Source organism: Stegastes partitus, unplaced genomic scaffold (assembly GCF_000690725.1).
Source record: "Stegastes partitus isolate 25-593 unplaced genomic scaffold, Stegastes_partitus-1.0.2 Scaffold987, whole genome shotgun sequence".
In the NCBI taxonomy this organism is placed as follows: Eukaryota; Metazoa; Chordata; class Actinopteri; family Pomacentridae; genus Stegastes; species Stegastes partitus.
In genome coordinates, this window is record NW_007578718.1 from 261,397 (window position 1) to 273,551 (window position 12,155).

Here is a 12,155-nt window from a genome sequence, read left to right on the forward strand (position 1 = left end):
CTCTGTTCTGATCATTTTTGATTGTGTTCTTGCCTGACCTTTTTAATTACACTTGTAGTTGTAGAAGTTGATTTATTTTTGCTTGACTAATGGAAAACAGAAATCCAATCCCTGCACATTAAAAAAAATTGCATGTCTTCTCATGTAAACTCTCTTTAAATAGGCAAAATCCAGGCTTTTGTGTTCTCAGCCCAACAGTTTTCCTTCTCTAGACAGAAACTCACACTGGCTGACTAACACACACACATACAATCTGACATTCATGACAGACCTGCTCATTTATTTAATACCCACAACAATTTGGTTTAAATCCAGCTGTGCCTCACTTTTGTCACAGTTAATACCTGATCATCAACCTAATTTGCAAACAACAAAAACAGTTTTCACGTTTGTACTGCACTCGCTGCTCTCCACCAGAATTTTATTGCAACGTCTGTCAGGTTCAGTCAGTGGCGGCAAAGACTGTCCCTTATTTTAGGGATCAGCGCTCCAATCCCTGTTGTTCCTGAACATCTGCCCAGCTGCACTGGCCATTAGCCAGACCTTAAAGCTCTGCCAGCACCCACAGTTCTGCTCTGTGGCTCATACAGTTGTCTGTTTTCATTTATTACTTGCAAGCAAAGAGAATTCCACTTTGAGGTTTTAAATAGTGTCACTTTTTTTGAGTGTGATCACAGTCTTTCCCAAGTGTGTTACTGTTAAACAAAGTGCCCACTCATAAAACTAACAAGAACAGGCTAATTAATATGGAGAAGAATAATACTGTGTGTGATAAAATTAGAAAACTAATGGGGGACCTAATTCATCCAAATTGTCTGAGGATATTAAATATGTACCCATTTTTAAACACAAAATATAAATTTAAAGCTTTTCCTTTGTAATCCAGCAAATGTTTTTCTTCATAAAGTTTTTTCTGACTACATTCCTGTGCAATATCTGTGTAAAATTATTTAAATAGCTTCATCTTTTGTATATTCACTTTTATAAATGTCAGTTCCTTCAACTCCATTTGCACTAACGCAGACCCATTCTGTGCTTTACTGTCAGGACTATATATTCACTGTTGTAGTCATGACAAGGTACATGCCAAACATGCTGGACCTCATCTAAGCCAAACAAATCCAAGTTTATTCTTGCATCTTTGTACCAAACAACAAGAAAAGGTCATTTTTCTTGGACACCACCAACTGTCCTTCTTGTTGTGTGAGCCGTATCAGAAACTCTGGCCACTGATAACTCCTGTTCCATGTTAGAAGCAGTTGCACATCTGTTCACTGCGACGTGGATTAGTGGTACTACAACTTGTTTTAATATCTCCTGGTTACCGCTGTGTTTCCACTGATTTTTAATTGGCCACTAATCTGCTTGCATCATTTTCCATCTTACAAGTCTCACAACCATCTGGCGTTTCCATGTAGAGCCACGTCTGACTGTTCTAAAGTGGAAATGTTCTACTAGTCAGTTTAGAAACGATGCAGACAATAAGAGCTGATTCAGTTTTGAATCAGTTGACATTCAAGTAGTTTTGCACAGGGTTGTTCTCACCTTTATGTTTCCGAGTTGTGGTTATTCTGCGCCTCTTTTTGATCCTTTTGTGGTCATTTTGTGTCTCTTTTTGATATTTTTGAGTATATTTGTGTCTCCTTTCGGTCATTTTGTGAGTATTTATGGTAATTTTTGCTTATTTGTGTTCATTTTGTGTCTCCTTTTGGTATTTTTGAGTATATTTTTGATTATTTTTTATCTCCTTTTGGTCATTTTGTTACTATTTATGGTCATTTTTGCATATTTGTGGTTATTTTTGCATATTTTGGTCTTTTTTATGTCTCGTTGTGGTCATTGTGTATATTTGTGGGGTTTTTTTTATGTCTCTTTGTGGTCATTGTGTATATTTGTGGGGTTTTTTTTATGTCTCTTTGTGGTCATTTTGAGTCTCTTTGCAGTCTTCTTTTTTTAATCAATTTATGATAAAATTTTTTCTATTTATGGTCATTTTCTGTCTCTTTTTGATCATTTTGTAGGCATGATGCATCTAGTAGTGATCTTTTTGTGTCTCTGATAATTTCGTGTGTCTTTGTGGTAATTTCGCGTCTCTTTTTGGTCATGTTGCATCTAGTATGGTCTGTTACTTTACTTTATGTCATAATAAACATCACCAAACAGGCAAGGAGCATTAGATGAGATACTTACATTTTATTAAAACACATCAACCTAATAAAAGTGCGTTAAAATAATAGAATTTGCTAAAAAGCAAAAACGAAAGAGAAAAAATATTTCAACATATTGATATTTGAGTGTGAAGTTATTCAACAAATAGGACGTATGCATGTATACGCGCCTACGCATATGACGTCGTCGCCGTGCGTGATGACGTCGTGATGTAGGCTCAGCTATGATGGCAGCCGTAGGTTGACATCAATACGATACTGAATATAAACTATTTAAAAAGTTAGCGGAAAAGCCCCGGCACGTTAACGCAGGACAAATTACCGGTTTTCAGATAGCACACGGTGAAAACACACAGCGCCCGGTTTGGGGAACGGTAAGTTAACGGAGCTACATTCACCTTTGCAGCACCAAAGTGGCGCCGTATGTATGTGTGTGTATGTGTGTGTGTGTGCTGCTACTTTCTCGTCTTTTTCCTCTTTTTTCATACTCTTTTATTTATCTGCGGAGCTCGGTGTCCACCTGGCAGGTGTGCTGGAGGTGTAGACAGCCTCCACGTTGCTCCTCCTGCTCGTGTCAACCGGTGCTCCGGCTGTGAGCTGCCCGCTGCTCCAGGTAACCTAGCTAGCCTCAGTGCTGCTGGGGGAGCTAATGTTAAAGAGCAGCCGGCTGCTGCACGTCTTCAGGAGGTAACTGCTCTTGTGCTGTGTGTGTGTGCCCTTATTTAAGAAGCTGATGTAAATTACCACAGTTGAAACTAAACACAAACCACTCTGATATTAAATTAGCCTCCTCAGTATTGAGACTGTAGAGTGATTTGATGCTTAAAGCAGGTTCATCCCCTGCACTATAAAGTATGAATCAATATGTTGACAGCCACATAGTCTGTTAGCAGTTCTTGGATATCTGTGGGATCAGATGTTAAAGTGTCTATGTCCTGCTTCCTAAGTATATTATGATGACATGTGACTGTCAGGACTATGCATTCACTGTGGTAGTCCTGACCTGGTTCATGTCAAACATGCTGGGCCACATCTGAGACCAACACATCTGTTTTGGTCGACTGTGCTCCCAATTGGCTTCTTTTCATTTTTACATTTTTTTTCTCACAAAGTTCATAGAGGTGGGCATTATGTACTGTGCATGTTATGGTCTGAGCTGTCACAAAGACGCTGATTTCCGCTGATAATGGAGTGCCTCATATGTATGTCTTGAGGAGATAACTACTGTTTTTCTGTGTGTTTGCGTTTATGCCAGCAAGTTGACTGGTAATAACTTAATATGTTGGCAGCCACAGTATTTGTCAGCAATTCTTGGATATCTGGGACGTCAGGTGTTAAAGTGTCTCTGTCCTTTCTCCTCAATATATTATGATTACCTGTGACTGGACTCCCACCTTCATGCTTCACTGTCAGGACTATGCATTCACTGTGGTTCATGTCAGACATGCTGGGCCACATCTGAGACCAACAATCTTGGCCTCGTCTAACCAAAGAATGTACTCAAGCTTCTTTTCATTTTCTTTGATTTACTCTTGCAGTTTTGTTTTTGTTGGATGCCGTCCATAGAGGTGGGCATTATGTGTTGTGCACGGTATGATCTGAGCTGTGACAAAAGCTACGATTTCCGCCGAAAACAGAGGGCTGCTGAAGGAGTGGAGTTAACGGTAAAGAGCAGGCGGCTAAAGCACGTCTTGAGTGCTTCCAAGAACTTCCACTGTGTGCTTGCATTTGTGTAAGCAGCTAATGTGAGTTATCGCAGCTGAAACTCAACACAAACCACTCTGGGATTAAGTTACCATCTTCAGTGTTGAGATTGGCATGTCATCTGATGCTCCAAGCAGGTTCATCCCCTGCACTTAAAAGTACAGTTTAAGATGTTGGCAGCCGCATCGTTTGTTAGCAATTCTTGGATATCTGAGGATCAGGGTGTTAAAGTGTCTTTGTCCTGCCTCCTCAGTATAATATGATGACCTGTGACTGTCAGGGCTGTGCATTGACTGTGGTAGTCTAGACCTGGTTCATGTCTAACATGCTGGACAAAATATATCTATCTTGGTCTCACCTGACCAAAGAATGAGCTCCCAACATTCGTCAAGCATCTTTTCATTTTCTTTGGAAAAGTTTACTCTTGCAGTTTTGTACCAAACAGCAAGCAAGGTTGTTGTTGTTGAATGCCATCTGCAGACGTGGGCATTATGTACGAAGCACGGTACCGTTGTTGTATTGCATATGGACCCCCTTGAAAATGGATCCGGGGTCAATATTCCACAGCGGAATGTGGACACCCAGGTTAGGGTTAGGGTTGTTGTTATTCATTACCTGTTGAATTGTGTTGTCTATGTTCATATTTATTCATATTATTAAAATTATTAGGGGGGTCCATATTCTATATGGGGGGTCCATATTCCGCTGCGGAAAATGGACCCCGGGGTCCATATTCTATGGGGGTCCATTTACAATCTTACACCGTCTGAGGCAGACTGCTGCAGTAAGTCTTGAGCTGATAACTGCGCTTCCTCCATGCGTCTACATTTATGTAAGCAGCTAAACAACTGAGCTCTCGGATTAAATTAGCGTCCTCAGTATTGAGACTGGTGTGTGATTTGATACCCAAAGCAGGTTCATCCCCGGCACTCAAAAGTACAACTTAATATGTTGGCAGCCACATAATTCTTGGATATCTGGGGATCAGGTGTTAAAGTGTCTTTGTCCTGCTGCCTCAGTATAATATGATGACTTATAACAGGGCTATTGTCCATCATATCACCCTCTTGAGGTCCAGATGTATTGTTAAACCGCCTCTTTGTGTCTCTCTGTTTCCTCGTCGGGTGAAGTGGCACTATGCCCGCAGCTACTGTGGATCACAGCCAAAGAATATGTGAGGTTTGGGCCAACAACCTGGAGGAAGAGCTGAAGAGGATCCGACATGTCATTCGAAAATACAACTACATTGCTATGGTGAGTGAGCGGTGTCGTCCTCGTCTCGTCCCACGCTTCTGTTTGATCCGCCCAGATGTCCATTGTTCGTAATGAGTCGTCTTCTTGCAGGACACAGAGTTTCCAGGTGTTGTAGCCAGACCGATCGGAGAGTTCAGAAGCAACGCTGACTATCAGTACCAGTTACTGCGCTGCAATGTGGATTTGCTCAAGATTATACAGCTGGGCCTCACATTTATGAACGAACAAGGGGAATATCCTCCTGGAACATCAACATGGCAGTTCAATTTTAAGTTTAACCTCACGTAAGATTGCTGCCTCGTCTCTCTGTTTGTTTTTTTTTCTCATATGACATTCCTGTGCATCCGCGGAATGCATTTAAATATATCAGTAGAATTTACAGTAAGCAGAAAATGAAGGATTTTAGCAAAACGCAGCTTCCAAGGGAACACGTCTGCACTGCATGATTATACAGCTCAGACTGCAGGCATTTGGACAGTTACACTTTTTTGTGGTCTTCAGGGTCTGTCACAGCACATTTAATTTGAAATATGATTATAGCTTCCGAAATAAAGTCTCGGCTTTAATTTCAGCATGTTTACATCCGTACAGAAGGAACTGTGTGGGGAGACATTACCCTTTTAACACACACACGTTTTGGTGCTCAAAAGCATTTAGACAGATTGGCTTAAAGACAATCGAGTGTATGATATTTTATGTAAAGTCCTCCACATATATCAGCTTCTGTCCTCCCTGCTGATGCTCTCGCAGGCCTTCACTTTTAGCTCTTTCTTGTTTTACCGACTCTCTGCCTTTAGCAAGAGGAAAGCAGTGAGATCAGCTCATTAACCAGTCGAGATCACCCACCTCTTCACTTTTGAAAGCTCCTGAGTCAAAGATCTATTAGTGCGTCGGTCTGTTTAATGAAGCCATGCAAAGGTTTACCGTCCTACTATAAATATTTTCAGAGTTACAGACCCTTGAAGTACGTAGGGCTGAGCTGCTTCATAAATACAGGAGGAAGACGAAGGAATTTTCCGAGTTAAAAGACGCATTTGAGCTCAGACATATTTTGACAGTTGCAGCTTATGGTTGTGAAACAGAGACATTGATGTTCACATATTTTTTTACATTTTTTTGAGCAAATCATATAAATCAAACAATTTTGGAGCTTTTAGTGTTGGAGAGTCTTTCAAACGGTGCTCTGATGCTACTTTAGTGTTCATGTGGTGGTGATGATGTGTAGTTTTATTATCTAACACTCGTCTTTTCCGCAGAGTCAGGAAAATGATCACACAGAAATCATAACGGTTTTAATACTCTGAGTAAATGTGACGACAGTAAAAATTAGTTTGGACTACGCTGGAATCATAACTTTTATCAACATGTCAGTAAAAATGAGACCTTTCATTTGCTTTACCTTGTTTTGACCAACCACTTGTCCCACGCGGGGATTTGACACTCAAAGGATTAAAGTTTTCTCCAGTGAGTTATCAGATAACACATCCAAGGTACCAGCGCTTGTTTCTATGACTCTGTGACACATTTTAAACTGGTTTCGGTTTTGCTGTTGGAAGTTGGCTATTGAAAAACTTGTGCTGAGCAAAACCCAGATTTTGTGTTTACATCGTGACACCTGGAGTAGATGTGAAATTGATGCAATTTTATGAGGCCTTAAAAATGCTGAGGGGGGAAAAAAAATGCAAAAAATTCAACCCACTCCTGTGTGCTTCAAGGGCCTCTAACCTCCGACTAAGAGTCTGCATGGCTTTATTAAATATATTAAACCTATTGCGCACAAAAAGTCAGCTGATTCAGAGGGAGTCAGGTAGGATCTTTTTCGTTTACATTTGATTTTGTATAGAATTTGCTTGTTGTGGTCGTTTGTTGGTGTTGTCTTGTTTTGATGTATTTGGCTGAATACACACAAAGCTCCTGTATATCTCTGTACTCATCCTGCTGCTTCCTTCAGCAGTGAAGTCATGGTATGCCACTTCTACTGGCAGCTTTACATGTCTATACCTTAAAGCATCGCCATGTTTGACGGATCATTTCTCCACACTTTACTCTTTCTGTCGTTTTGATGGAGGTAGATTTCTACGTTCCTTTGTTTTGTGTTTTTGCAAACACCAACCCGGTGTTCCTGAGGCTTCTCAGTGGTTTGCATCTTCTGGTGAATCCTCTGAGATTACGGTCACAAAGTCTTCTTTTAATTATTGACTAGGAAACATGTTCGCCTGCATCCTGGAGAACATTCTTGACTTGCTGTGAAGCCGTAAACAGCTTTTTCTCTTCATTGTGCAGATGTTTTTTGTGCTGATCAACAAGACTTCAGTCTGCTCGTCTGTCTGCCAGGTTTTGCCATTTCCTGGTTTTCTTCTGCTTTTTAAGAATGACCCAAATGGCAAACAACTACCATTGATATCTCTCTGATAGCTTTCTGCTTTTTTAGCCTTCTTGTTATCCTCTTCGCTTGCATTGTCATCTCTTTACTTTTGCAGTTTAGACGCTGTGTGTTGGGTTTTTATCTCCCACACAGTTCTCTCTATATAATTTAAAGCTGAGACTTGGCATTTTAATTCACTATCAAATATTTTATTGCAGTTGAATTTGCTGAAGCCTGATGAACACAAATGTGTAACTGTCTAAATAATTACAGTCTTTACTGTATGTCAGATTAGAACCAGCAATTAGGTCACTCTAGCTAAAGGAAGAGTGTCTCAGTTTGCTTACAGTCGACACAGATGAGACATCAGGTGATTAGCTGCACATGTAGCTTCAGAACGTATCACAGTTATTGCTCACACCACTGTGTAAAGTTGCATATTGTCAGTTTAGGCATTGATTGAGAGCAACATTGCAAATTCTTACCGCTGCTAGAACACTACCTCAGACACAAGCTGCAGATTTCAGACTATTGTTTTATCACCGTTGCTGATGTCTTATCGACTCGACCGTCCCTCGAGGCTCAAATAATAACAGCGTGTTTTCTGTGTTTGTCCTTCCCATCAGAGAAGATATGTATGCACAAGACTCCATTGAGCTCCTGACCACTTCAGGCATCCAGTTCAAGAAGCACGAGGACGAAGGCATCGAGACACTTTACTTTGCAGAGCTGCTGATGACTTCAGGAGTGGTGCTCTGCGACGGCGTCAAGTGGCTGTCTTTTCACAGGTATTCTGCTTTTTGCCATCCGTAGTTATTTGATCTGCAGTCGGTTGTATTGGAATTCTGGCAGCTGCACTGGAGATGGCTGTGCAGTAATATTTATCATCAGCTGTAGCTTCACTTAGAGTTTTGTACTCGGATGGTTAAGAACCAAACATTCATCAGCTACATGTTGCTTGGATTTTGGTATCACAGGGTCCAGACTAACTTTTGCACTCTTTCTCAGTTGGTAGTTTGGTGTTATTCCGCCCTGTGTGCTAATAGATACCGTAAGTTACAGACAATTGAGCGCACCTGAATGTAAGCCGCACCCACTAACTTTAAAAAGAAAATAAGTTTTGCACATATGCAAGCCGCACTTGTCTGTAAGCTGCAGGTGTCCACGTTGTAACATGAGATATTTACACAGAAAGGTTTTTTTAACTTTTAATAAAATATGTACTGGTAATATACACAAATACGTAAATGCTTTTTTCCAAACTGGCTAAAAAACACAAAAAATACAGCAGCCTACCAGGAAAAGTCATTGATCGCTATCTTCATCTTCCTCCTGCCACTAAAACCACTAAAGTCGTCTTCTTCAGTGTCGGAATTGAACATCTTCAGAATTACTTCCTCAGTCTCTCTTTCGTTGTCGCTCTCAATGTCACTTTCGTCTTGAGGCAAATTTGTAAAAATCCATAAATTAGCCACATCATTGTTTAAGCTGCAGTGTTCAAAGCGTGTGAAAAAAAACGTAGCAGCTTATAGTCCGGAATTTACGGTACTTATCTTTACATAAACTCCTTTTACATTGATGTAAAGCTTGTTAGTTACACTTAATATTCTTAAAATCTAAACAAATAACTTGTCTTTTCCTGGAGGCTGTTTGGTATCACTCCTATTTACTGTGCACAGGCTAAACTCCTCACCTGCTGAACATCTGCTAATGGAGAGACGCTACAACTAACCGATATTCTCTAAACGCCTCACATGCATGTTAGCCAGGCAGCTGCAGTGCAGTAGCTCAGACAGCTGTGTGACCGAAAATTTGTTCAAAATAGTGAAATATGGCGTTCTGTTGTCAGATTCGCCCAAGTTGAAGTGACTGTCTTTACATGGGTTGTTTTCTTTGAGCAAACCTTTCCACTAGCGGAGTGTATTTTAAACGTCAGCACTGCAGTCAGTCATGTTCATTTATTTATGGGTAAGTCATAGTTGCTGTTAATGTTTGTTTAATTTTTCAACCACAGCGCTCATTATTTTTGATTGAATGTAGTAAGCTACTTTTTCTTCTTCACTAACTCGACCTACATTCCACTGTCCACACTTCAGTACTATATAGTCGGCCAGAAAAAGATTTAGTGCGTCCCAGGACATAGTATGTCAAATGTACAGCCGGATGTCCTCCTACATGCGGGTGGATTTTGCAGTATGCGAGCCAGCATGCTTTGCTTGCCGTTCTGACCTACAATCCTTTGCAGAGTTACGTCACACAAGTCACAGTGTTGCACATGAATATACACCAGCTTAAGCTGCTGACGGTGCACAGACAGATGACAGCTCGTTTCACGCTGCAGACTGGGATGGGTAAAGTTTAAGTCGCTTTAATACGATGAAGTAGTATGTCCCACTTATGTGTGTACTGCATGAAACAGTACGTACTTTGTGAAGGGGGCTGTAGAACGTACTTACAGTAGAAAAGAAAAAAAAATCAAAATGCAGCCTCAGTTGTAAAGTCTCTGCTCCCTGATCATCAGGTGTGTCAGAGTCAGATGTCTCCCTCTCCACCTGCCTCTCTTTTTCCCATTTTATTTTTTGTTTTTTTTAATAAGCTGCTAAAGATAGTTTTGTGATTGGAACACAGTAAAGGTGAAATGAATAGTTTCACACATCAGACAGATTGACTGAACCAGTAAAGAAGAAAAACTACTGTTTTCAAGCACGGTGGGAAACACAGTAATAATAATAATAATTGATCAGATTTATATAGCGCTTTTCTTACTCAAGGAGTAACTCAAAGCGCATACAATCAGCTGTCAATTATTCATTCACACACATTCATTCTGGTGCTGGTAGCTACGATTGTAGCCACAGCTGCCCTGGGGCAGACTGACAGAGGCGTGGCTGCCATTCTGCACCGACCACCACCTCAGTAATCCATTCATACACATTCACACCAGGCAAGGTGGTGAAGTGTCTTGCCCAAGGACACAACAACCATGACACGGGTTACAAGGCGGAATCAAACCGCCGACCTTCCGATCATTGACCAACTTGCTCTACCACCAGTAGCTGTGAACAGGCACCACATCAACCTAATGATCATCATGCACTTACACTATCACGACCCGGTGAAATTTTAACTCTCAAATTCAAAATTATCTTTAGTCGTGATCTGGAACCCTGTAAAACATTATTATACTGAACAACATATACATTATGTCTAATCCAAGCACTTCAACTAATCAGTGTTGTAAATGTAAAGTGTTGAAAAGAAAGTTGTTTTTAAATGTGTGACACACAGTCCAGTCAGTGTTTAACCGAGACTGTGTTTAAAATCTTAATCATGACATTGTGGTGGTTTGAAGTGTTTTTATTCCATTTTTATCATGTTGTGTTGTGACATAAGAAATTGCGACTATTTTTCAACAAACATGTTAAAACGTATCATAGAAACATTTTGATGTTAAATTATTTCACTTGTTTGGATGTTTTGGTCTTTTCTCCAGTATTTTCTTCAAACTGCTGCTGAACATGTTTATTTCATGATCAGTTTCCTGCTGCGTCTCCACAGCAAAAAAAATAACGAGGCTTTGGAGATTTGAATAAAGCTTAGCTTTGCCACATCTCTGTCATCTGATCACATACTTAGAACACACTGATACAAACATGTCTTGATGTCATTTTCACTTACAGCTTTTATATTTTTGTTGGATCTTATTTATTTTGGATCATATTTATATTTATTTTTCAGTTTTGTCCTTTGAATTCAGTATCGACTTGTCCGATATTGTCTGTCTCTTCTTTTTTTCAGTTCATATTAGCCATTGATTATTGGAATTATACTTGTTTTAAAATCAGCTCTCTACTTCACGTGATCTTCTTCGGCAGAATGCAGTGACTTCATGTGTGTGTTTGGTGTTCCATGTGTAGTAGACGTGCAGCATGTACCGAACATGGGGGCAAACATCAGCCAGACTTTGGTTATCTTTATGTTAAGACTGGACGTGAGAAAATCTTTAAACACCTACAACTGCTGTGTGTTCTTTGAAAACACCATTAAAGTGTGTGTGCGCGCGCGTGTGTGTGTGTGCGCGCGCGTGTGTGTGTGTGCGCGTGTGTGTGTGTTTGTGTTTTACAGCGGCTATGACTTTGGATACCTGATCAAGATTCTATCCAACGCTAACCTGCCTGAGGAGGAGGTGGACTTCTTTGAGATTCTACGCTTGTACTTCCCCGTCATTTACGATGTCAAGTACCTCATGAAGAGCTGTAAAAACCTGAAGGTACTTTGATAAATGATACGGCAGCAAGCGCACGGAGGCTGTGCTGCTTTATCCATTTAACACCTTGATCACTGCTGGGATCTGTTGTGAGGTTTTCTGCTTTGACTACAAGCATTGATCTCGAGTGAGTGACGGTGTTTTTGTTTTCAGGGCGGGCTGCAGGAAGTGGCTGAGCAGCTGGAGCTGGAGAGGATTGGACCACAGCATCAGGCCGGCTCAGACTCTTTACTCACAGGCATGGCTTTCTTCAAGATGAGAGAGGTAGGCGCCTCGAATTAGAGAGAGGACTTATGGAGGGTGAGTCTGAATAAGAACACTGGTCACTTCTGAGCCCTGATGGCAATCTGACTGGATCGGAAATATTAACATGTTTAAGATAGATAGATAGATAGAT

At 40.7% G+C, this 12,155-nt stretch overlaps 1 protein-coding gene across 2 annotated transcripts; it reads left to right on the forward strand.

Moving 5' to 3' along the window:
- The first annotated feature begins 2,382 nt into the window (after window positions 1–2,382).
- On the forward strand, window positions 2,383–12,106 carry LOC103366853 (CCR4-NOT transcription complex subunit 7-like). Of its 2 annotated transcripts, none has more exons than XM_008294700.1 (6): window positions 2,383–2,542; window positions 5,003–5,126; window positions 5,217–5,410; window positions 8,118–8,279; window positions 11,617–11,761; window positions 11,912–12,105. In XM_008294700.1, exons 2-6 carry the CDS (start codon window positions 5,010–5,012, stop codon window positions 12,038–12,040), a joined length of 747 nt encoding a protein of 248 aa, XP_008292922.1. In that variant the 5' UTR covers window positions 2,383–2,542; window positions 5,003–5,009; the 3' UTR covers window positions 12,041–12,105. The 2 variants fall into 2 exon arrangements, with proteins under 2 accessions (XP_008292922.1, XP_008292921.1); XM_008294699.1 differs by lacking the exon at window positions 2,383–2,542 and adding an exon at window positions 2,607–2,855 and having other exon boundaries at window positions 11,912–12,106.
- Window positions 12,107–12,155: the final 49 nt, after the last annotated feature.